General features: G+C 43.2%; 1 protein-coding gene and 1 long non-coding RNA gene across 5 annotated transcripts in view; one reads left to right on the top strand and one right to left on the bottom strand.

Annotated features, from left to right (window-relative positions):
- The window catches only part of ZCCHC7 (zinc finger CCHC-type containing 7), an 86513-nt gene that overhangs the window by 1995 nt on the left and 60007 nt on the right, over nt 1-24511 (top strand). For 3 of the 4 annotated variants that reach the window (XM_064642478.1, XM_064642476.1, XM_064642479.1), the window contains exons 3-4: nt 251-372; nt 2078-2781. In XM_064642478.1, coding sequence (XP_064498548.1) covers nt 2079-2781 — 703 coding nt within the window. In that variant the 5' untranslated portion in view covers nt 251-372; nt 2078. Of the gene's footprint in view, nt 1-250; nt 373-2055; nt 2782-24511 lie in introns of all 4 variants that reach the window. The other variant, XM_064642477.1, reaches the window with a different exon arrangement.
- LOC135407446 (uncharacterized) overlaps nt 1-24511 on the bottom strand; it is a 274027-nt gene that overhangs the window by 242233 nt on the left and 7283 nt on the right. The gene's annotated exons all lie outside the window — the stretch shown is intronic.

Genomic DNA, 24511 nt, shown 5'->3' with positions numbered 1-24511 from the left:
TATGAAGCCAGTGAGAGACTGCTTCACTGTGGCAATCTGAAAAACAGCACAACTTTGTCTGCTGAGCTCCTCTTCCCTTCTTAAAGGCTGTGTTTGTGTCTGCTTTGATGCCAGATCTCTGACACGGCTGTTTCTCACTCCTAAAGAGGTGGCATGTGGCTGCAGCCTGAGTGTGAGGATGCTGACCAGTGGAACTGAGCTTCTTCATACCGTGTTGCAGTGCTTAAATTGGATGTTTCTTGTTTCCCAGTGGCCTGCTGTACGTGCTGAGCAAGAGGAAGAGCCCTTCATCATCCCAGTCACGTGTGGACCTGAGAGGAGAAGGAGGAGGAGCCATTGTTTGACCTGAGCTTCTGGGGAGAATAGATCAAAGTGAGTGTAGTGCTTGCTGCCTGGCCATGCTGTTGGCTGTGCTGTGAAGTGTCTGTGAGTCAGCTCCTCAGATGCTTGAGAGCCATCAGTCTTGTCCAGCTGCATACTTTCAGCAATGGTCACTACTTACTTTATCTACTGGGTAACGAGGGAAGGAAGGAGTGCTTGTATTCAGTTGGCTTTTTGAGTATCACTAACAATGGTTAATTTCTTATATTACTGAAACTCTCTTTTCTCATGCCCCATAACTACAGGTTAATCTTATGAACATGCTTAGAGTTTTATTCTTGCCCCATGGATGATCTGTTTGAAAAGGTGACCCCATGTGAAGCTGAGAAAAATACTGAAGTTTAGGGGCTTCATTTAGTCTGTCAGATGCTTTTCTGTCTATTTTTTTTCTAACTACAACTGTTCAGGTGACCAGTGTTTAACTTTTTCTTCCTATCTACAGCCTCCAAAGCTAAGTAGTGCTGTAGAGTAGGTTTATTTCATCTGTTATCACCTCATTCTTTCATATTTTATTTAGCCTATTAGGTGTTGCATTTACCTAGGAACCTGGGTGAGAAAAGCAGAGCCTTCACAGAAAGAGCCTTTGGGTTCTTTAAATACCGTCATCACACAAATTGCTTCTATACAGAGCTGACAAATCTGAATTTTTGTACATGCTTATGAGTATGTGTATTCAAATATTGCCATGGAACTTTCTTCCACAACCAAAAAACTGAAATCGATCTAACAGTTTTCATGTCTAAAAAAAGCTTGTTGTCTTCCCTGGGAGTAACTGTAACACAGAAATACAGACAGACTTTTCAGAGGAAGCATTTCCTCTGCTTTGTGCATCATGTGGTCATGTACATGAAGTAAGGTATTCTCTGAATGAGGCAGAGTGACTTTAGGATGTCTCTGTATTGCCTGTCTTCCTTGACAGAAAGCAGGTAATGAGCTTTGTACACCCTCGCCCTTGGGCAGGGACCACAGGATAGCTGAGGTAGGAAGGAGCCTCTGGCATTTTCAGGTGACATGGAACAGTTTTCTCAGGGCCATGTCCTGCTGAAGTCTGAACATTCTTGAGGAGGGAGGCTCTGCAGCTTTTCTGGGCAACATAGTTAGGTTTAAGTGAAATTCCCTGTATTTTCTTATTTGTGTCCGTTGCCTCTCATCTTGTTGCTGGATGCTACTTGGGAGAGCCTGGCTCTGTCATGTTTACTCGCCCCACCCCAGGTATTTATGGACATGGATAGATCCCCCTGAGCCTCCTCTTCCTGAGGAGGAGCAGTCCCAGGTCTCTCAGCCTCGCCTCCCATGACAGATGCTCCAATCCCTTAATTATTTTAGTGGCCCTCTGTCACACTTGCTCCAGTACATCTGTCTGTATCGGAGAGTCCAAGCTGTACACAGAGGGATGACCTCCCTCACATGGGAGCACAGAGCACATTAAATGCCACATGTATTAAGCCAGAGTAGTTGAGCTGAAGTAGTAATTACAGTTAAGCAAATACACCCTGAAGTAGCTTTCTGCTGTTATGGATTTGAGCACAGATTGCTGTTAAATCTTCTCTGTGTGATGTTCTGTCTACAGAGCTCTATGACTCACCTGAGCAATTCCAAGTAGACTAGAGGTATCATTTGAAGGACTGTTCTGGTCATATGACCATTCTGATATAACCTTTTGGCTTCTTGTAGACACAGACTCTTTACTTTCCAGAATGTTCACTGGGTATGACGACGCTGACGATTCTGAAGCGTACGAAGATGAACTTTATCACGAGGAGTCATCCAGTGAGCAGAGTGTTGATAGTGAGGTGGAGTTCCATCTCTATAGCCAGATCCACTATTCCCAGAATCTTGGAGAAATCAGCATGCTGGGAATTGACAAAGAAGCTGGTGTTGCAGAAGTTATGGGTCATAGTTCAGCTCTAACTGAGAAACAGGATGAAGACAAGAAACCTGTTTCTTGTCAGGATGAAGAATTCACTGATGGTGGTGCTCAGCTTTCAGATGACGCTGAGATAATTGTCCTATCTGATACTCCAGATGAAGTCAGCATCTACAAAAGCAAAGCAAAGAGGTCAAGAAGCTTTTCAGCTCAAGATAAAACACACATCCACCCTGTATCTTCCACACCAAGTCATGCCAGAGCTGCTGGATATAATGCCCTGTGTCCCCCTGGATCAGGTGTGGGCATGCCAAGGCAGAGGAAAAAAGCTGTTGGGAGGCCTGGCCCAATCCATTCTGCTGAAGCTGAGTCCACCCACGACATGTTGGTAATAGATGACAGCTCAGAGGAGGCGAGTTTGATCTCTGACAGTGATAATGTCGAGAGCTGGATGCTTTTGGGAGCTGGTGCAGATGACAGGGATGGAGACATCATTTTGAACCTTGAGGGCTGTGCCACTCCTGCCAGTGAAGGTTAGTGATTTTTTTTTGGCTTGTTTGTTCTTCTGTGTGAGGGACAATTTCTCTGTGACGATGCTGATGTCAGTGTTTGAAAAGAAAGATAAACAGAAAGCAAACTGGAGTGTGTGATGATGGATGCAATGCTGTGGTGAATGAAATGGCCATTATTTGTACCATTTCAATACCTTTATTTCAGCAGCATGACATATGAAAGGAAAGACAGCATTTTTGCTGGTAGAAATTTAGAAGTAATAGCAGAGTGGCTTGTATTGTGAACTTTCCAACCTTCCTGTGTATTTTGTATTCTTAAGAGCGTATAAAAAGTTCATATGTGCTAGACCAGAGACCTTGCAACTTGGGACAGGGATGAGTGGTAACAGGAGGGGGCAAGGGGCAGAGGGAGACCTGAGTGTTTCCCCTGCCTGAATTCAGCAGGTAACTGTCCCCTCAGGAGTCTGGTAGTTTGGGCTGTTGATCTGAAATTGAGTGTAATTTCTTATGTGGACTGTAAGCTACATAATTCAGAGAGATCCCTCCCCAGCCACTGAGGCTAACCTCTAACATTTTGGTGTTTTACAAAATACTCTTCCACATTACAGGGAAGAAAGTCAGTAAACGTGTCAATGCGACAGAGTGTAGGTATTGTATTTGTAATAACCATGCAGTGTGATACACACCATGTCACTAGCAACTGAAAACTCTGTTAGATGATCAACCAGCATCTTTTCTTGCCTACCGGTTTCCTGGAGCACAAAGATCATTCCCAGGAACAGCGTCCCCTGCCAGGCTGAGGGAAACCACGACCCGATCAGGGGCTGGAGAAAGAAATGAAAGTTTATTCATAAAGTAAAGTAGACCATACTTTAAAAGAAGTTAAAAAAAAAAAGTACGCCATAATTTTACTTAGTGCACATGTAAATGAGGCAGTTTGGAGTGAAATGGAATGTTCAGCGATGCTGACACCAGTGGAGTTTTTTGTTGGGGTGTCTGTAAATAGTCCTGCTGTTCATGTACTGCTGCTGAGCTGTTTGAGAGGAGAGAGCTGAGGAATGGTCTTTGCCTTCTTTTCAGGTGCAACACATGTTTCAGGCCCGTAAATGTTTGATAACCTTCTGCTAGAGCTGTGTATGTTGTTCCATAGCTAAGCACACTGTTGTGCGTTCGGTCACCATGCCAGGACCCCTGGCAGCCACACTTTGCTTGAAATTTATGTAGTTTTTCCTCTCTGTAAATCTTTAAAATGCAGTTTCTAAGAATTTCCTTGTGGGTGTGCCAGTGCTCACTGAGGGGAGGCTGTTAAAAACAGCACAGGAGGTTGGTTCCAAGGGACAGTTTTGCTAACTTACAGCATGTTTTTGTGACAAACCTCGTATTGTTTCTGATTTGTAGATCTATTCATGGATGTTGGCAGTAAGCAAGCCACATCCAGAGCAGTCAACAGGAGCAGGATTTCCCCATGCTGTATGAACGGGTCACGCTATCCAGAACCAAAATTGTTTCATTGAGGGTCGGCAATGTGAACAGTTTTTGAGATGTTTGAGTGGGAAGTCAAAGACAGCCACACGAGGCTCATAAATGCACCCGCTCTTTTCCTATTCTGGTTTTTATTTTCAGCCCTAGGCCAGAAGCCTTTCCAAACCCCTCCAGATTCTGGTGGATGGGATCCAGGTAGCTCCAGTGCGTGGAAGTTTGGTTCAGCTGCTCCTTTTCTAATACATACAGTGATGGGGATGCAAAGACGTAGGCTTAGAATAAATTGTGTTGTAGATATGTGTGTGTAATGAAAAGCCAAAAGAGCATCAAAATAGCTGTTAGGGAAGAAAAGCCATAAATCTTCCTAATGTACAGTAACCCTAATTTGTTTATTGAGCTTGTGCAGCACTGTATCTCCCATCGTATAGACTACAATAAATAATATAGATTATATTATATAACTGGTCTTGTGGAAGATGCCCCTGCCAATGGCGGAGGCTTGGAACAAGATGATCTTTAAGGTCCCTTCCCATTCAGGGATTGTGTGAATGACTTCTTTGCTGAAACATGAACATAAAAATTTAGTGTTCAAAGGAATACATTTTAAAAATATGTGTGTTGACAAACTATCCTCTCAAAGATAATCTCTGCTAATTCATTTAAATTGTTTTGAGAGATGCACAGTTCTGTTTTCAGGGTTTCTAAAGAATGAGATCAGGTGTTTTGGTGATGACATAGTATGTTAATTACAATTTTAGGGCCTGTGGTGTCAGTAGGGGTGGTTGTAATGTATAGGGACTGGTGAGGCCTTGCCTTTCCCTTCTCCCCGAGAACTACCTGTGACTGTACATGGAACAGACCTCCCATAACAGTGTCATGGTGTGTCCAGTGTCCAGTTTGCTTCCTGTGAAAAAAGGAACTGAAACGTGGACAGTCCTCTGACTGTGAAACCAGCCGGTTGTGTTGGTTATTTGATGAGTCTGTTTTCATGTCTGAGTTCCTGAACCTGGCCCAATCCATTCTGCTGGAGCTGAGTCCACCCACGACATGTTGGTAATAGATGACAGCTCAGAGGAGGCGAGTTTGATCTCTGACAGTGATAATGTCGAGCTGAGCTTCCACTGGAGTCCAAAACAACTCTTCAAGGAAAGGAATTCAGTATACCTCCTAATTCTGTTCACTCCTCTACTCCTTGTTTGCCTGACCTGCTCTTGTTTAACAGCCTTATTATTTTTAATATTCACTGTAAACAGATAATGCTGTCTTGATGCCTCCAGTACACAGAGAGTCTTTTCCTCATGCAACCTTCCAGATCCAGTCACCAGCGTCTGCTGTGATGGAAGGAGATGTCCCTTTGCCATGGGACATGAGCTCTGGGCCCTTCTGGCAGATCAGGGTTCACTCTTTGTTCCTCAGCTGCCATCCTGCAGATTACAGCCAATCCATGAGCACCAGTGTTCTGTGCAGAGATGTGAGCCTTCCTTCACCTCTCTGACCTGCTTCCCTGTGGCTCTAGGTGTCTTCCACATTTTATTTTTGTTTGTCTAATACCACACTAAGCCACAGACTATTCGTGCCTGTATTTCTGTGAAATGCATGGTTTCTCTGCCAAAAGGCAGGTACCAGTTGGTTTCCACCTGGCTGCCAGTGGGCTTCCTAGCGTGGCTTTCAGAAAAGTGTGGGACGATGCTGCTGGTTGCTCTGCTTAAAGGGTCCTATCAGCTTCACGTGGTGTTTCAAAAATGGATAATCCAGCAAGTCTAGATCTTTGGTATTATTTACCCCTCTTTTTTTGTTTAAGTCCAGAAGAAAGTGTGCAAAGACAATCATGACAAACTGTGCTGTGCACTAAATGTAGATAATTAATTTTCAGTGTCAGAGAGTTTCCAGGTCTTTGGAGGAGGGCTCTTCCCCCCACCCCTTCCTTCCGCTTTGCAGTAAGAGTTTATAAGATAAGAATGTTAATCTCCTGTAGCTGGAAGTCTTTCATCCATTTCTTCATTAAAACCTTCCTTTTAACATATTTCTTCCCCCACAAATAGCTGCAATCCTAATCTCAACTTCTTTTTTTTTTTTTTTTTTTGGAAAGACAGTTTTCAGAGCTGCAGCATTGATGTCCAGCCACTAAGGGGTACAAAAACCAATTTATCTTCTCCCTGTTTTATCCTTTGCCCACTTGGCCCCTTCCTCAGGGACCAGGGGTGAGTGTGATCCAATTCTGGGCTTGGCAGGTTTGTGGTGTGTGGCTGTTTTTAAATCCAAAGTACATCTGCAAAACAAAAAAGAGAACAAAGAAGTGCATTTGAACATTTAGTGAATAAAACCATGAAAACATGCCTAAAATGAAAAAAAATTAACTGGAATCCATTTTGTTTCTGCCTCTTCCCTGAAAAATCATGTAGGAAGGAGTTCTCTGTTCAGCAGCAGTAACCACAGCTTCTGAAATCAGAATGGAAATAGCAGTCTCTGACAAATTTGGCTTGTTTTTTTATTTCTGTCAAAAAGAAAGTGCCCTTTGTGAACTATCAGTGTTTTAAATGGCTTCTTAATTTTATCTTAACACTGTATGACACTGCAGAAACCATTAAAAAATCTGACCATATCTGTATTTCTTTTCTCTCTGTGCTGTTATTCAAAGTGTATTTTTAAACAGTGAAAAGATGTAAGCTTATTTCTAAAATGACAACTAAGTACAGGGAATTGTGCCTTTCTTCTTTAACTTTCCCTCGACAGCTGGTTTTGAATGGTGACCTTTGCGCAACACAGTGTATTGTATGTTTTTGTTCTGCAGTCTTGTGATTTGTAGTAACAACTTACTTTTTCCTTCAAAAATGTCTACAAGAAATTTTTCACAGGCCACAAAAGAGCTCTGTAAAGAGCCACACTTCCCTCTGGTTGTTGGATGCCCAAGTTGTGAAACTGGTGGATTCAGTCTCAGCCAAAGTTGCTTTCAGAAGTAAAAAGATTTCTTTGTGACAATCAGTTAAACAATCAAAAGATCTTTGTTACTAATACCTAATGGTGTTTGCTGCATTTCTTAAAAGCAGCAGGACTTTCTGGTGTGGTCTGTGTACCAGTTTCAGTGTCAACAAAGCTCCAAAAGGAGGGGTTATGCCCCAGCAGCTTTGTGGTGTCTTAGCTGGCTGTCGCAGGCCACTGCTCCAGAGGCCACTCGCAGTGGCCATGGCTATGTCCCCATTCAAGGAGTGGCCTCAGGCCTGTGTGACACTGCCTGGAGCAGTGCATCGTCTCATGGGGGGCCCAACGTGGGCACCAGGCAGCCCCAGGAGCCAGCTGATGGAAAAGCACACAGGAAGGATGTCTTACTGTGAAATCAGTGGTCTTTCTGGAAGCAGCCTGCGCTGCAACCTGGGTTCACATGGGCTGGTCAGCCGTGCATGTGGAAGTGCCATCCATTGCCTCAGTGAGACTGGGGACAGAAGGGCTTCCAGAGGAGGGTGGGAGCTGATGGTCCTTGGTGTGCTGCCCAGGCTGTGCCTGTCTCACACTGGCACAGATCTCCTCTCTCATCTCCCCTCCTCAGCACAGCCCTTGGGGCTGGGGCTCGATCCCTGTCAGGGGGATAGATGGACAGACAGATGGATAGAGTGGTGCCAGGTCACACTGCTGCATGTGAAGCAGAGTCCAATTTTTGTGTGTATGAGCTGCTGAACCCCTTTATGGGTTTGTGTCCCCCAGAACTGCACCCTGCTGAGCACTGTGATTTGGGGGTTTTCCTATGATTTGGTGAGTTTTCTTCTCGATCGCCTTTGCTGGAACCCTGCCGTCATGGAAATGTGGTAGGAGTGGTTTGTGCATGAGTTCCTGCAGCAGAAAACCCCCTGGAGCAGGAATCAGCAGTGGGAATCCACCTACCCCTTGGAAGATACAGCACATGCATATGGATATTTTGATTAAAGAAAAAATCTTAATCTTCTTCACCATGTAGTGTGGATACACTCAAATCTCTTGATTATTTAAGAAAAAAATTAATAAATCTAATGAAGTTCCTTTGCAAATCTGAAGAGGTTGAGGTTGAGCACACCTGCAACCTGAGCAGCCCCTTGTATCCGTCACTATTGTGGACCTGGGCTCTCATTTAAATTCCCCCTGGCTTAGGATTGCTGACTAGGTTTTCCACAAGAGTGCCCAGGCTTATGTGGTCATACATTCTGTGTGACTTTTTCACTTTTTTTTCTCTCTTTTTTTTTTCCTGTTCAGTTGATTGTTAAAAGAGGATTTTTCCCTCCCCCCAGTCCTGTTATCAGTTTGATCTTTCTTCCTTGTCCCTGTTCCCTGGGGTTTCTTACAGATAGTTACAAACTCTCATACTGCAATTGATTTTTGGAACACTAATGGAAAACTGATTTAATCCTTCCTAAGCAAAAGTTCAAGGTGTTTAGGCAATTAAAAAATGCAGTAGAGAGTATACTGGAGACAAAGGTCTTGGGGGTTTCAAAGGGGAAAAGGTTAAGTCTGAGGTGAGCTTCCAGGTGTAGTTGCGTACTGAGGGGGACAGAAACCTGACCCTGTGGCACGACCACAGTGACACTGATCATGTGGTAGGGGTGTGTGGTCATTCACGTTAAATCTGGAGGAGGTGCAGAAGTAGCTCCTCAGGCTGCTGCAGTGCCTGTGCAGGTACACAAACCTCCATGACACAGGCTGGCAAGCCCTGGGGTGATGGCAGTGGTGGTCTTTATACTCTGTTAATGTATATAATTGGTATTTCTAGTATCTGTAACTGTTAAGTGCTATGTGCCTTCCATGACTGTATCTCACGCAGAATGACCTTCCTCCAGTGGCTTTTTCCATGGGAGAATTATGATTGCAGGGAAGAGGCTGGAGTGTATAGGTGCACATCCCGTGTGTGGGCGCACACCTCTGCTCTTTTGCTGAGGGTCTCCAGTTCACCAGAGTGTTTCCCTCCAGCATGGAAGTTTTTCTAGCTGTGGAATTTAACTTTAAGCCATTTCTTTTTATGTGGAAATTTTTAGCAGTGGGAAGATTTCCTACCTGCCAGGCTCAGCCTCTGCTCGATCTCCATGGTGGTGTTTGACTGTTTTTCTACTAAAGCTTTTGCTTTAGTTTCTGATTAGTCTCTGATTTCACACTTGGTGTGACAGTCCCAGCTATCTAGAATATGTCTTTTGAGGCAATGACATTGTTAGCAGTGAGGAAAGAAGAAAATAAAAACTCTCTCTTCCCATTCCTGGATGTTTTGTGGTGGATGTGTGATGTGTGCCTTACCTTAGCAAGACTAACATGTCCCCCACATGCTGCTGAGAACCATGTGCACAGCTGCCAAGGTGTGTTCTGTCACTGATTTGGTGCGTTCTATTACCAGTTTGGTGCAAGTTCTGTCCATTCCTTTGCTGCCTTTGCACAGCTTCAGGTGTTACGCGTTGTGGTTGTTTTTCCTTTGTTTGCCCACTTTTGAAGCACGGGTGAGGGGAATGTGCTCAGACAGCCTGAAGGGGCCCATCGGAGACAGCAGATTCCAGTGACAATCACAAAGGAGCTCTTTGCTCAAAGTGGTCAGATTTCTCTGTGCTTTGCTGTCTTGCACCGTGCCGCGTGGGCAGTTGTGATTCTTTCCTCTGAGGCCTGAGGCACCAGGAGCAGCCGGGCATCCTCAAGACAAATCTTTCTCTATCAACTGATTTAAAACCTCAACAGCTAGGCAGTGAGGGGGGGAGGATGGCGGGGGGGAAGCTGCCAGATGCTCTTTTCGGCCTCTTTTTAAACTCTCTGTGCATGGTGAAACAGCAGAGCTTGCTGTGCCCTGCTGGCGCGGGGGCGGTGAGCGCGGGGTGTGTTACAGCCCGGTGCTGACGGTCCCTCCCTGTCGTGACGCTGCCCGAAGGTAAGACACCGACCCTGGAACCGTGTCTTGTGCTTTTAAAACTTTTTCTGCGGAACTCGGAGGATTCTCCCTCCCCCTCGGAGCCGGGGATGCTCCAGCTGCCGCTTCGAGACGTGGGGGCTCGCTCCTCGTGAGCGCGTACTGCAACATGTATACGCACACGTGTGAGGACAGGCACACGTGTGCTTGTATGTGTGTTTGTAGGTGTCTATGCGTAGGTTTGGCATTTCCACCTGCGTTGTGTTCCCGTGGTATCCCGCGGGAAAGACGTATCTTGCCAAAGAAAACTAAAGTGGAAAAAGTTGCCAACTTTGATCACGGATTTCTCTGATGTCCCAAAACACCCTTTAGAGAGGCAACAATGTTCCCAGCCTTGCATTCTATGCCAGAGGCTTCAGCCAATGACAGCCTGGCACAAAACTGTCCCTCAGACTGGCTACCCAGGACACAGGCAAAGTTGGCATAATTTCTGTGTACTTTAGATGCTTTTACAACTAAAGCTGAGTGGGCATGTGCTGGGGGGATTTCCTCATCGAAATTTTAATTATTATAACTTTGTTTTGGTGTAAAAAGAGCAGACAAGAGGATTCCTCTAAGAAATACATGTCAGCAGTTGGAGCCGAGAGGCAATTCCGTTGACCTTGGTGGTGTGTGTGTGTGTGTGTGTGTGTGTGTTGCTCACGCTGTGCATCCGTGGGGTGTGTGTGTGACTTGGATTTTCAGATAGAAAACCCAAGTATTTAAAACACACCCTTCTGTCAAAAACAAAGCCCTTAAAAGCCAAGGTTCGAGCACTCACTTGTGATTTTTGTGGTGGCTTTTTTTTTTCATTTCGAGCAGCAACTCCGTCCAGGTGGAACCACAGCATTTTTCTTGTCATTTCCCTAAAAATGGAGTGATTTAGTGGTGGCTGAAGGTCACGGTCTGTTGTGTTTCGCTGTGGTTTCTCTTACAGGACGTGGTGAGGGGGTCCCAAAGGCTGCTGCCTCCAGGGGCCAGGGGCCGTTGGTCCCTGCTGTAGTGTGTGGAGGCAGCAGGGACCCTGCGGCCACTGCTTTGGGTCAGAAGGGACCTTAAAAACCATCCAGTTCCACCTTCCTGCCATGGGCAGTGACACCTTCCACTACACAGGGGTTGGTCAGTTATATGTATAAGTTAATCTTTTGTAGGGCCAGCCATAAGTTTCTAGTGAAGAAAAATACTTATTCTGCAAAACAACTGAAAAAATATTCTGGAAAATACAAATTAAATGTTCATGATGTGTCAGTGACATGATTTTATGTTTTTAAACACAAATGACAGGTTTACGACATATGTTTGGTGATGTAATTTTTTTTTTCTTTTTTTGCTGTGCTCACATGCAATATCTGAATGACAAAAGCTGAAAAACACTTTTCCTTTTATGGAAATGCATATTTGAAAATAATTTTCTGGTGCAGTCAAATAATTAGAAGGAGCACATGGAGGTTAAATTTGAAAGCTTAGCTAGTTCTGAGTGACTTTGTGAAACACAAAATCTGCAGAATTTTGAAGGAGCAAGCAGGCTCTTTAGGAACTGAATTCTTCAGAAAAGAAAATTTTTGTGGTCCTAATTTATTTTAGTGTTGTAGGAAAAGCTGAAAATTAGGGATTACTTCATTGAAACTTTATTTCTTTTTAGTTTGGCAAATACTTGATCTGATTTTCATCAGTAAGACTGAAACTGTTTCTCAGTCCATGTTCTTATGTTGCCATTCCAGTTTGTGTCTTACAGAGAGGACACATGCTCAAAATCAGACATAAGTGGAAAATTTGCCCCTAATTCCTTGTCAGTGCTTCAGAAAATGTACAGGTGCAAGAACAGTCCATTCAGGTGTCACTCCCCTTTCATGTAGTTTCTCTGAGAACATAAGCATGTAAAGGGAGCATTTGGGCAGGTGGGATGTGCAGGTGGGGTTTAATATGTTTTATTTTTGAAGGTTATGCTTACCATCCACAAAGAAAACATGGAAACTACTGTTAAATATCAACTCATTCAAGGACAAAGAGAAGCATAAAAAATGCTCTTCCAGCCCGAATGGGTAATTTAGACAGTCAGCAAGTTCTTTTCAGTTTGCTTTCTAAAATTTAGCTTTGTTATTTTAATTTCAGCATTTATCAATCAAACATGCCACACAAGACACAGTTCTGTACTGAACTAGTGAAAAATCAGAATCTGTTCAAACAGTTCTCATCGAGGAAAAGAAAAAGCAAAAATAACAAAAATCAAAATGACATCAAGGAATCAGTTATCAGACTGTCTTCAACTAGCCCCACACTTAAAATTCCAAGTTTTAGTTATTGACTGACATCAACTGTTAATAGTTAACACATAGTTAATAGAGCAATTTCTTTAATATTTACACAAATTGTAGTATAAACATAGATCTTCAAAATAAGCTTTCATTGTCTCTTTCCAGAAACAATTATGCTACCTGTGTGCCTTTCAACTCTGCACACATAAATTTTATTTAACAAAACTGATCCCTGTATGTTTGTTTGCAGCAAAATCCTTAGTCTTATACATATATAGTATCTCTAATTGCACAAATGTTACATGTTTAAAGTAACATTTGCTATTTCTTCTTTGATTTCACTCTGCCTCTCCTTTTTTTTCCTGAGAGATTCTGTAAAATATATGATGATTATTTTAAAAACTGTAAATAAGTTGAAAGGAAACAAAAAAATCCTGGTTTGACTACAATTTTTTTAAAAAGGACAGTAATGACGACTTCTGCCTTTAACAGAAAGCTCCCACTGTACTTCTGTTTGTTTGGGGGTTTTTTGGTAACAAGTAATAATGAGTAATTCACATAGATTTTGACACAAGCTGAAGCTGAGAAAATACTGATATCTCATATATCAGTTCTATATTGGAGAAGTTAAACTTTTCTGTCTTTTTAGTACAGTCACAAGATCTGCCTTAGGGAATATGTTTTATTGTTAAAGTGTGGTCTCAGCATAACTGCTCTACTGCTGTGCTTCATCCTTGGGCTTGAAGATGAATCATCAATCCAGAGGAAGGAAAGAGTAATAAAAGCTGTTGTTGGGCTCTGTGTGGTCAGCCTTGTTACCCCATACCAGTACGTACTTTTAATTCTGAAGGAGGGAAAATGTTGCTGCAGTTTCTCTCGTGTGCTCTTTTTTGCTCTACCTTTTCTGGTTGAAAATTTATTCACCTCTTCCAAGTTCTACCAGTGAGTTACAATATCATCCAAAGTGCAGTAAATGTCCTCTCCCCACCTTGCCAGAAGCTCTACAATTCCACCTTTGAGAGTTAAAATTATTCTCCTTGGCCTTTCTGCCCTGTCCCCAGAGTAATGTCCCCTGACATAATTTTAAATAATGGGAAATGTCTATTTTTGGAAATAGACAGGTAATGCTTTTGGTGGCACATGTAATAGTTTGAACTATATGGTGAGGTTATTAAATTGGAATGCTGTCAATACTGTGAATATTGTATTTTTTATTTATTCATACTTTTTGAAAACTATGGTGAGGGATAAAAAGCAGCCAACTGTGTGGCCTTAAAATTTATGTTAGTTATCACACTAAAAAAATAAATAAATAAATAAATAAATAAATAAATAAAAAGAAGAAGAAGAAAGAAAAGCAGCTGTTAAATGCCGTTTTGGAGGCATTGTTTGTTTCCCATGGCTGAAGAAATCTCCTGAATTTTGCTGCTTGAGGATCTTCACTGTCAGCAAATTTGGGGTTTTGTGGTGTTTAGGGCATGTTGCACGTGTGGGTTGCTACTGTGTCATACTTAAGGGCAAGAGTGTGGTAAATAAAAAGAGGTCTAATTTTCACACCTTTGTAAAACTAAACTGGGGTATTTCATGCCAGCAGCCATTCCATCATTGTACTGAGTCAGTGAAGAGCACAGCTCGAGAAGTCCTGTTCTCAGGCTCAAGTTTTGAACATAAGAGGCCTTGGATGTGTCAAACATCTCACATTCATATAGGTTTGGGAGTCAAAATCAGTCGTACAAAGACAGAGCATTTTTGTCAGGGATCTCTTATTCATAAATGGAGATGACCCACAGTGAAGGGAATCCTTACAGGGCAGGTGGCATTTCAAGGCTCCAGGGTTGTAATGTAGGTAAGCCAGAGGATGGCATTTCCTCGGAAATTACCATCCCACAACACAGAGCATCCCCAGAGCAGCACAGACTCACACAGAGGCTGTGGGACATTTAAGCCTTGTGAAAAGAAGACACGCACGACCCAGAAGGCAAATTTTTGAGACAAATTGTTAGAATGTGTTATTTTACGCAAACCTTTTTTCTGGATGGACTTTGAGTACATGTGTGACTGAGGGTTTGGAGTACGTGTGTGACCGAGGTGTATGCTGAGGGTTTGGACCTCTGTATCTTTGTGGAGGGAGGGAGGGATGTGCTGCGTCGGGGTGCACAGGGGGGATATTGGCACAGCCTGAAGACGGGGCTCCCAGAGTTCCTGGAGCAGCAGCAGGCTATTGCCTAGCTCATCTGGGTGGGAAGACCTCTGTTCTAACCAGGAGCTGGTGCCGGACAGCCATGAGAAAGGATTCCAGGGGACAACCAGCTCTGGGGAGAGGAGCCAGCAGCACACCAGCTGTGCTCTGCTTCCTCCGGCCCTCAGCTTGCCCCAGCAGCTCACCCAGGGAGGCAGAGCCTTGGCTCATCCAATGACTTAAAAAAGTGAATTTGCTTACTTAATAACAAGGCTCCCTTAATTCTAGCAAAGATGCATAATACGCAACGCTAAATACACTGGTTCTGTTATTTTCATCGGAAAAACAATACTAAAACTTTGAAAAACATTTAGTAGCAAGTATGTCCTCTGTGAGAAACTAACTTTACTGACAGAAATTACAAAGACCAAAGATTATTTCTGGTGCTTCGTTTCCTCCTCACAGTGAGTTCAGATAAGGCCCATGCAGTCAAAGCCCCGTGTGCTGCTGGCAGTGCTCACCTGCCCTGTGACCCATCGAGCTGTCACAGTCCCATCGGGTGTGTGTTGAGACAGACTTGCCCACGATGTGGTAAAGGTGGTGGCCTGAGGGTTCAGGTTCAGGTGTTCACTGTTCTGTGGGTCTGAAGCCTCCTCTTGGCCACTGTTATTACTGCAGGAGGAAAATCTAGTGCAAAGGGGAAATTGCAGTGTGTGTCTCTCTTCTTTAATTTTTGCTATTATTTCTGAAATCCTAGCTGCTCTGTTTGAGTTGTGGCAGTACAAGTAAGTGAAGAATGTACAATTAAAAAATGCAACAGCTTCTTCTGCGTCTAACAATGGCTCAGACTATTAAATTAATGAATTGAGTGAAGTTCTTACTATTTCTCTATATATTGCAGAGATCTCCTTAAGTCGAGTAACTACTGTTGGATTTAAGAGGTAAAAGTACTGTGCTGTTCTTTGCAGAAAGAAATAGCAGTGCTTAAGTGACGTTCTTTCAGCCTTTGCATAACTGTGAGGCCAACAGACACTCACTGTGCAAAACTGTCTTCCAAAATGTTAGAAAATAATTTTCTGCTGTAGTATGGTAATTGAGCACAGATTCTTGAAGCTAAAAGTCTTAATTATGGTCAGTTTCCTCTCTTCACAGTGGCAGCTTTCCTTTAATTTAAAAAAAGAAGAAAAGAAAAAAAAGGAAAAAAAAGAGAGTTCTCTTTTTAAATAAATTGGTCTCAAATTTCACTAGCAGTTGCTTCTATTTAACTTTGAAGTTAATCAAAATTATGTTCTGTTCCATCATGAATGTGCCACTGAGCTCTGTGCTGTTATTTTCAAAATTTATTTCATTTTTTGGGGAGAGAAACTAATTTTAAGACATGTTAAATGCCCAAAAAGTAGGGTATATGAAAAATTTAATTTATGCAGTATTTCAATACTTGCAGATCTATGAAAGATTGGAAATTAATTGCCTATCATTTTAAGGGAATTTTTAGTTTTCTTGAATATGTAATCTGAATTTTTAACTCTATAGCATTTCAATGCTTTGTCAATAATTCTGGCTAACTTCTGCTTCCTTTAAAAGAGAAATTATATGCAAAAATAATCTTTAATATAGTTACTAAGTTGAAGGATCAAATATTTGGATGTTAAGCAGAGCAGTTTTAACATTGAATACTCATAATAATGTTGCATTGGTTTTAAAGAATGTATCACAATATTCTCCTATGGCAAGTTACTCCTAGAGAACTTTAAAGTAAAAGTTACAGCACAGCACAGTATACCTTGTCTCAAAGTCAGATATTTTTCAGGTCTTGGTTCTAAAAGCTGTCTGGGTGGGATGGAAAGTAACACATCTTCCAGGCTGAGACCACCTGATGATGTTGTACAGGTTAATGTTTTTTAAACTGGGGGGTGGGGAAGTAACACCCCAAAACCAAAAACACGGAAGTAACTAACAGTAACAAAAAAAAGAAAAGAGTACTTAGAACAATAAAACTCAATGTTAAAATTGTCCAGGCATTTTAATTAGTAATTTGAACAGTGTGCAGTGAATGCGATGAAAATATGCAGGAAGGCTTTGGTTCAGCAAAGCACTCACCGTGTGCTTTACCTCAAATGCTGGCTTGTGTCCACTGGATTAGGGGTTATTCCCAGGCCAGGGCAGCTCAGCTGGTTGTGCCTGGCTCCGGGCTGTGAACCGGGTAATGTCACTGCAGTGAGGAACATTTCAGTTCACAGTGTAAGACTGAATGAGTGCATGGCCATGAGGCAGCTTTTAAGAAAGAGAATATTTGCTCTGCATTTCACTCTTCTGTGGCCCTGCCAGTGTCCTGGCACTGCCATATGTCAGGAAATGGCATCTCCAGGTGTTCCACACAAGGACGTGCGATGCCTTCAGAGGCAGGCACAGGCCTTCAGAGACCTTGATTTTTCATGGAATCACAGAATCCCAGGCTGGTTCGGATCAGAAGAGACCTTAAATCCCATCTCATTCTACCCTCTGCCATGGGCAGGGACACGTTCCCTTAGATCACGTTACTCCAAGCCCCATCCAACCTGGCCTTGAACACTTCCAGGGGTGAGGCAGCCAGAGCTTCTCTGGGCAACCTGTGCCAGGGCCTCCCCACCCTCACAGGGGAGAATCTCTTCCCAGTATCCCATCTAACCCTGCCTTCTGTGAGTTCGGAGCCATTTTTGATGTACTGTTTTAAATTCTAACATAATGTTCATTTAAAGCTTTGTGGGAGGGGTCTAGTGAAATATTTTAGCAACCCCAAACAACCCTTCCGGTGACAGCAGGGCACTCTGGGTTTGTCTGGCATTGACTGTTACAAGCTGTTCACTCCGGGCAGGACTATGATCTGGGGCAATTCACATTTGCTGAATCATATCAATAAAACCCAGAATGTAGTACGCTACATATAATGTTTGTTTTCTTTTGGCTGCTTGGTATATTTAATATAGAGTGGTATTAGTGAAATCAGGACCTGTATTGTAATGTGTCTCTTTTTTCCCAAACCATTTCTCTATCAGGTGAATGTATACTGCCTTAGCTCCCTAAGACACATAAGCAGAGTTCTTTTCAAAATTCGGACAGAACCTTTTCACCTGGTTGGTGAAGAGCTACTTTACTCACTTGAGAAAAATCATATTTTTATCAACTTTTCAGCAACAGTTGAAAGAGATGTAAACACTCTGCTCTTTTGACTGTACTAATACCTAAAAGGGCTCCAAGATAGCTTGAGAGTGACTTTGGACAAGGGCCTGGAGTGGCAGGACAAAGGGAAATGACAGGGTTAGATGGGGTATTGGGAAGAAATTCTGAGGGTAGCGAGGCCCTGGCACAGGTTGCCCAGAGAAGCTGTGGCTGCCCCATCCCTGGAAGTGTCCAAGGTCAGGTTGGATGGGGCTTGGAGCAACCTGGGATAGTGGAAGGTGTCCCTGCCCGTGGCAGGGGATAGGATGAGATGAGCTTTGAGGTCATCCCTGCCAAAACTGGTGTGTGATTCTCTGTTGTGGCTGGGGTTCATGGCAGCGAACGGTCAAGCCTTGGCTGAGGTGCAGCAGTGACAGCAGTGGGTGTGGAGGTAAGTGCAGCACTGACCATGTCACCAGGGCGTGGTAGACCTGGTGTGAACCACAGGACTCTCAGAATTTATAATCATTAAGCAGCTGCAATGTCCAAACTATTGCAAGGTTTAAAACATGCCAGTGTAAAATGGATGTATCTTTTAAACGGGATTTGCTTTCCTAATCTGAACTATAAGCCCAGATACACCATGCTAAAGTAACTTAAATTTTTTTCGCTTGTAGGAACAATTGTTTAGTAAATATAATAGCATGAAAATTACACAGTTTATTGAATTCCTACAGGAAAAAAGGGAGAAATTATCTTAATAATCTTAATATGTGGCATATGGGGTTTGGGTGCTGAGGCAGTGTGCAGAGGACAGCACAGGGGCACAATAAAGCATGGGAGCTTAAAGCTTTAATAATTGACAGTCTTCCAGATGTCTGCTGTCAGTTTGTGTTCATCCTGATGTAAAAAAAAAAAAAAGTAGATATGCATAATTTATCAATGCCATGCACAAGACTCATATGGATCTCATTTTAAAATTAAGATGAAAGATTCCTATTTCTGGCACTTTTTAGGGTGTCACTGTCAAGGGTAGGAGCTGAACACTGTATTTCTTCTATTTAGATAATGCTGCTTTTACCACAGCAGTGTTTACACAGATAAGTGTATTATAAGTGAAACCCTGAGTCAGGACATCAGTACCAGTGTTTAAAAGTGGTGAGCTGAACCACAGAGGAGTTGGGTGGTGGGGGCTGACGTGTCTGGGATAGCCAGGAAATGGACTGGCAGAAAAGTCACATTATTGCTCCCCTAAGACATTTTGGATTTTTTGGAGGATCTTGCCTTTTATTTTATTGTGGGAGTAATACGAGAGGTTTTTTGGGCTGTGCCTTGATCTCAGCATATCCTGACACACGACTTAGATGAGCATGAAGCAGATAGGAGCAACCTGTGTAAATCTTTATTGGCTTTTTTGTAGGAAAGAGGTGGAGCTTATTTTTTTCCCCGTCACTGTTAATGGTGTGTTCCTAAAATGTGATGGTTTTATGAATAAGTTGAACATGCCTTTCGGTTTTTTGTCTTACTTCTGTGCTCCTCACTTGCAGGCGCGGTAGGTGAACAATGAGCCGTGTGGTGTGACAGGTAAATTTCACAATTTACCTGCTGTAATGGTGTGCTCTATGCTGGTGTTCAATCATCTCAGAATTTTACTTGCCTGATTAGTTGAGTGCAGCAGATTTTCAATTTAAATGTAACTTCATCTGCTTGATTAAAAATGTAACAGAACATTATCTGTTGCAAATAAATTTCAGAGGAAGAGATGATTTTGCCTGTTTAAAAATAACATCTGCTTATGTTGGCTGGGAGCAGATGATTAATACCTCTCTAATTTCGAGGTTTACCAGTCCAGCTCACCTGTCTCTTTGCATGGATAACTGAAATTGATGGCTGTCAGGTGTAAACATTTACCTGTTGATGTTTATTTGATGGATTTCTTTTTTAAGGATAATATAGAATCCCATCATTGGGCATTCATTTATTTGCTGCTCATCAAGATGATTGACAGTTTTGCCAGCAACATAGAAAAAGGCTTTCCTCTTTGGCATGCGCTGGAGAAATTCACTCCTGAGCGATAAGTGCCTTGCTGAAGAGAACAGATTTCCCAGATTTTCCACTTCCAGTGTTTATTTCGATGGTGCTGAGGGGAGGCTCACAGCCAGCCTGTGGCAGGACGTGGTGGGTGGTGGGTGTCTGACAAACAGCTGGGTGATCCCACGGCAGTTCCTTATGAACTGATGGCTGGTGTAGGCCACAGAGCGAAACCAGGGAAGCACCCTCCAGCTGGAATGGTGGCGGTTCCCAGTAGCCTTCCAGGCCAGTGGAGGTGTCTGCAGGGCACTGACTGAGTGCTGGGTGTGGACCTCAGCAGATGGGGACCTCCAGATAGCTGGCCCCCGTGAGCTCCTTTCCACCATATGGGAGCACTGTGGCTGCCGGTCCCTGGCCAGCATTAGCTGCTCCTGACCGCCACCAGCCACTGCTCTGCCCACTGCTCTGCACCCACTCTCTGGTGAGTTCCTGGCCAATAGGGGTGCCCCTACTGTGCCCTGCACCAGCCTCATTCCCTCCTAGCACTGCCCCGACTCTCCTGCCCACACTAGCTGGGAGTGATCCCAGGCCTTGTGGCTGCAGCCACAAAGGGTGGGAACAAGCACAGCCTGCTGTAAACATGATGGCTGGGCAGGGTGGAAAATGTGGATCAGGACAGCACTGCCTGTGCCAAGGGGCTGTTCTGCAGCCTGTGACAAAGGTGTGCCCAGCCCCACACAGGATTGTGTCCCTGTGTTCCTGCTAGTTTCTTCAGGTTTGGGTTTTTTATCCAGAAATTAGATGTTGCGAAAATATCTACAGTCTTTCCATTCCACTCCTCTCATAAAGCTATGAAAAAATAATTATTTCTATGAGAGACAAGGCTGTATTTAAATTCAATTCGTAGTAAGGTAGCTGAGGAAAATGCTGTAAAATTTTTGTCTTATCTTTAACTGAAACCAAACTATGCACACCTGGGTCACACTGGTCCACAGGACAGGGCCAGTGGCTCCCAGCTCTCAGCTGCTTTGCCAGGGCTCAATTCCAAACCATGATGAGTTTCCTGTGCAGCCCACAGCAGAGGCTGCTGCTGGAGGAAATAAATACAGCACTGGTCCATGCTTTCTTCATGTTCATGCCTCTTATTTGTCCCAGGCTAAGCAGTAATGCAGGCTTTTTCCCATTTGTTCTTCATGAGTCTGGATATTCCCAGCCTTTCAAGATCCAATTACATTGTTCCCACAGCATAAAGTGAGAACAGCTCTGCAAAGGAGCTAAAACTCTGATGTCAAACGCTGTGTGTGGCGATGCTTCCCTGTGCGAGTGCAGCCTTTGGACATTCCTCACAAACTAAGTGTGATACGCAACTTACCTGTGGAGTTATTCTTTTTTTCCTGTTGTCATAATACTTAGGAAAACTCACATCATAAGTTCAGTTCTTTTCCAGTGGTTTTGAATTGTCAAATACGCATTTATATAAAAATCACAGTCTGTTACCAGCTTGACCCTCCTGTCACTGAGGTTGGCATCAAAAAATTTTCCCTTCCCAGCTGCAGGATCTGCCACAAACACACCTCACTTTCAAACAAAAATAACCCTGCATTAGGAAAGCAGCCCTTGGTGTTCAGCTTTTCCTTTGGCAATTTTCAGCAGTTTTTAGTGGATGTAATTGCACATGTGAATTTGTTTATTCTTATATTATTATATAAAATATTATAAATATTAATATTATAAATATTAAAAATATAAGTTTGTTAACATACAGTCCTGATACCACAAAAGGCCTCCGCGTTCGTGAGCTCGAGACATGAATACCTTTTACTTGGCACCACTTGCTTTGAACATGGCAAACCACGTCCAAAGAGCTTGGAAAAAACCCCTTTTTTTTTGAACTGCCGTTCATTTTGTATTGTTTTGCCCTCTGTATTGTAAATACAGAAGAGTTCTATGTGCTGGGCATGTAAATAAACCTGTTAGGTTTGGGTTTTTTTAGTATAGTCTATTTCTCTTTATTATATATGAGTGAAAGGGTTATTGTATTTTCAGATCTAGAAGCTCAAGACTAATCCAGGCTGCGTGGAAAACAAGGGGGTGTACTTCAGAGGATTTGCTGGAGTTCTGCTATTGTTGTTCTCAAAACACAGCTTCAATGGGCCTAGATGACCTCATCTTTCACTGCCGGCTAATCCACCACCTCCATTTTCACCATGTCTCAGAAAAGTTTATTTAAGGAGACTTGCACTGGAACAATAGCTGACGCTTTGCATAAGTCATAAAGTCAAAGTTAAACAAGTACATCTGTGTTGTAGTCATGTACTGAACACTGAAGGAAAAAAACTTCAAAATTTGCCATTGAACTAAATTTTTATAATAATGTTTTAATTTTACAGGGTGACATTAAAACATAAAGAAGTCTCAGGCAGTCCATAGCTAGAGCTTCAGTTTAGTATCTGTGGTTCAGTTATCATCTTTTGAAATGCATTTACTTCCTTTTTCAATCAATGCTAGGACAAAAAACAGTGAAACTGTCTTTTGGTGGAAATCTCATTCCTTGTGTGCCTGTGCCTCTGCCCCATTCCTAGAAGTGTTCAAGGTCGGGTTGGACAGGGCTTGGAGCAACCAGGTCTAATGGAAGGTGTCCCTGCCCATGGCTGGCAGGGGTTTTGGATTAGATGGACTTTAAAGTCGATCCCAACCCAAACCATTCCATGATTCTGTACTTCTGTGATCCCTGGATCTGCTGCTTGTGTTGGAGCCCTCCTGACCCATGTCCAGCCATGAATGGGCACAAACAGATCATTCTTTAGGTGTGGATTTTGTCACTGCCACTGCACCCAGCAGCTGAAGTTGTCTGCGAGTGCTGAAAAATGCCATCCCTCTCTAAGTATGACTAGAAAATATTGTTTTACCACCCATTTTAGTTGAAAGCTTCAGCCTTTTTGTGCCACAGAGAAGAGAGAATGCTCTGTGGAGATCCTTGCTTTTAGTTTTTTCAAGGAGCCAATAAGAGTTAACTATAAAAGAGAAAAAAGGCAAAGCAGATCTGCAAAAGCATTTTTACAGTCCTACCCCAGCTTATTTTTAGGGTAGCTGGTAAGCAAGAGGTGTGTGGGATGTGCAGTTATTCGATCAGTCACAGAGCCATAAAATAGGATTTGGAGGTTAAAAAGCTGAATAAATAATTAGAGTCAGACGCTGATCCCCTTGTCTGTCAGTCACGCCACCAACTTCTGTAGCCATTGGACTGGCAGTCGGACCATGAATATCAATGTTTTCATTTTGTTGGGAGGGATCTATGTGGCTGTGCCTCGTGCCTGGTTTGGCTCCATCCTGAGCCTCTCAGGAAGTCCCAGACTTGCACTTCTGCTGGCACCCCTTTCCCTCACCTCTCTTTCTTTCCCTCACCTTTTTCAGCCCTTCTTATCCCACCTTTATTCCAGACAGAGTATTTGATCCAGTGTGCCAAGAGGACAGTTTGGCCATGTTGCACAGAACCCATCAGCAGGCAAACAGGTGAAAAGGGTGCCTTAAAGCCTGTGTGGCACTGTCACCTGCCCGTCCAGCACAGAGAGGCTGTGGGAGATGAGCCAAGCAGGAGCAGGAGCTGGCAGTGCAGTCGGACACAGCCTCGTCCGTGCCCGGTCCGGGCTGTGCCCGTGCCCTCCGCTCTGAGTCCCGGTGATCCCACAGGCAGGTGGGACAGGCTTTTTCCTGCTGGTGACTCTGCTTATCTCCCCATTCCCAGAGCCCAGCAGCTACATTCACAGCCTGGAAAGGCCACCCTTGGCTCGCTAGAAGAGGAGGTTGGACTTTGCAGGGCCCACTTGTGTCCCAGTGCCCTTGTGTCACTGCCAGGGCCTTTCACTACCCGCTCATGGCATCCACCACGTGGGGAGGATGGAGGCAGCTGCTTGGGGACAGAACATGATAAAAGTCTGGCAGCAGCAAAATTGCACTCTCTGAGGAGAAATGCTGAGTTCCTTTGCCTCTTGGAGAAAAATTAAAAAGCCCCAGACCTGGGGACTTAAGGATTTGAGATGAATTTTTTAGCTTTGACCTTCAAATAATCTTCTTGCAGATATGAGGATGCCAAGTCCTTCAAACCCTCTTTCCAAACCTGTGATGATAGGAATTTATACACTGATTTTACATCCTGAATTACAGTGTAGAGGGCAAGGGGAACACTGTAACACAATTCATGGCTGCATAACTCAGTTATGGTAGGGCTTGTTAAAATGTCACTTATCAAGTGTTTTTCCATTGATTTGTTTTCATGGTGACATTTTTTTAATCCACATAGGTAGCATTACTGCAAATGTTTATGTATTTTGAATGTCTCTAGGTTAACATATTTATGTCATCATCCAAGGTAGGAAAGGCTGTATAGCAATAGCAGGTAGTTGTAGATTGCTGTTCATACCCTTTCATTGTTTTGCAGTTTGGATCTGGCAAGGAGATGTTTTTCTTTTGCAGATTTCCTTGTACACTCCTGTTTTTAGCAATGCTAAGGTGTGCTCATGACTAGAAAAATTATTGCAGCTTTAACATCTGTTTGAAAGCAATTTTACTAATTATTTTCTAACAATTTTGCTAGTAAAAATAATATTATCAGGATTTTACAACCCCTTGCTCATCAAGCACTGTGCAATTCCCTACATATATGCTATATTCAGAATTGCTTATTTTTACTACTTGAGGTTCATTTGCTCAGTCGGTGTGAAACTGTTCTGAAACTTGACAGGTTTTGGTAAACACGGTTCTTCAGATTACTTTTCTTACGTT

Source organism: Pseudopipra pipra, chromosome Z, assembly GCF_036250125.1.
Source record: "Pseudopipra pipra isolate bDixPip1 chromosome Z, bDixPip1.hap1, whole genome shotgun sequence".
NCBI classification, from domain to species: Eukaryota; Metazoa; Chordata; class Aves; order Passeriformes; family Pipridae; genus Pseudopipra; species Pseudopipra pipra.
Note: the sequence above shows the minus strand (reverse complement) of the source record. Positions and strands in the feature narration are given on the sequence as shown.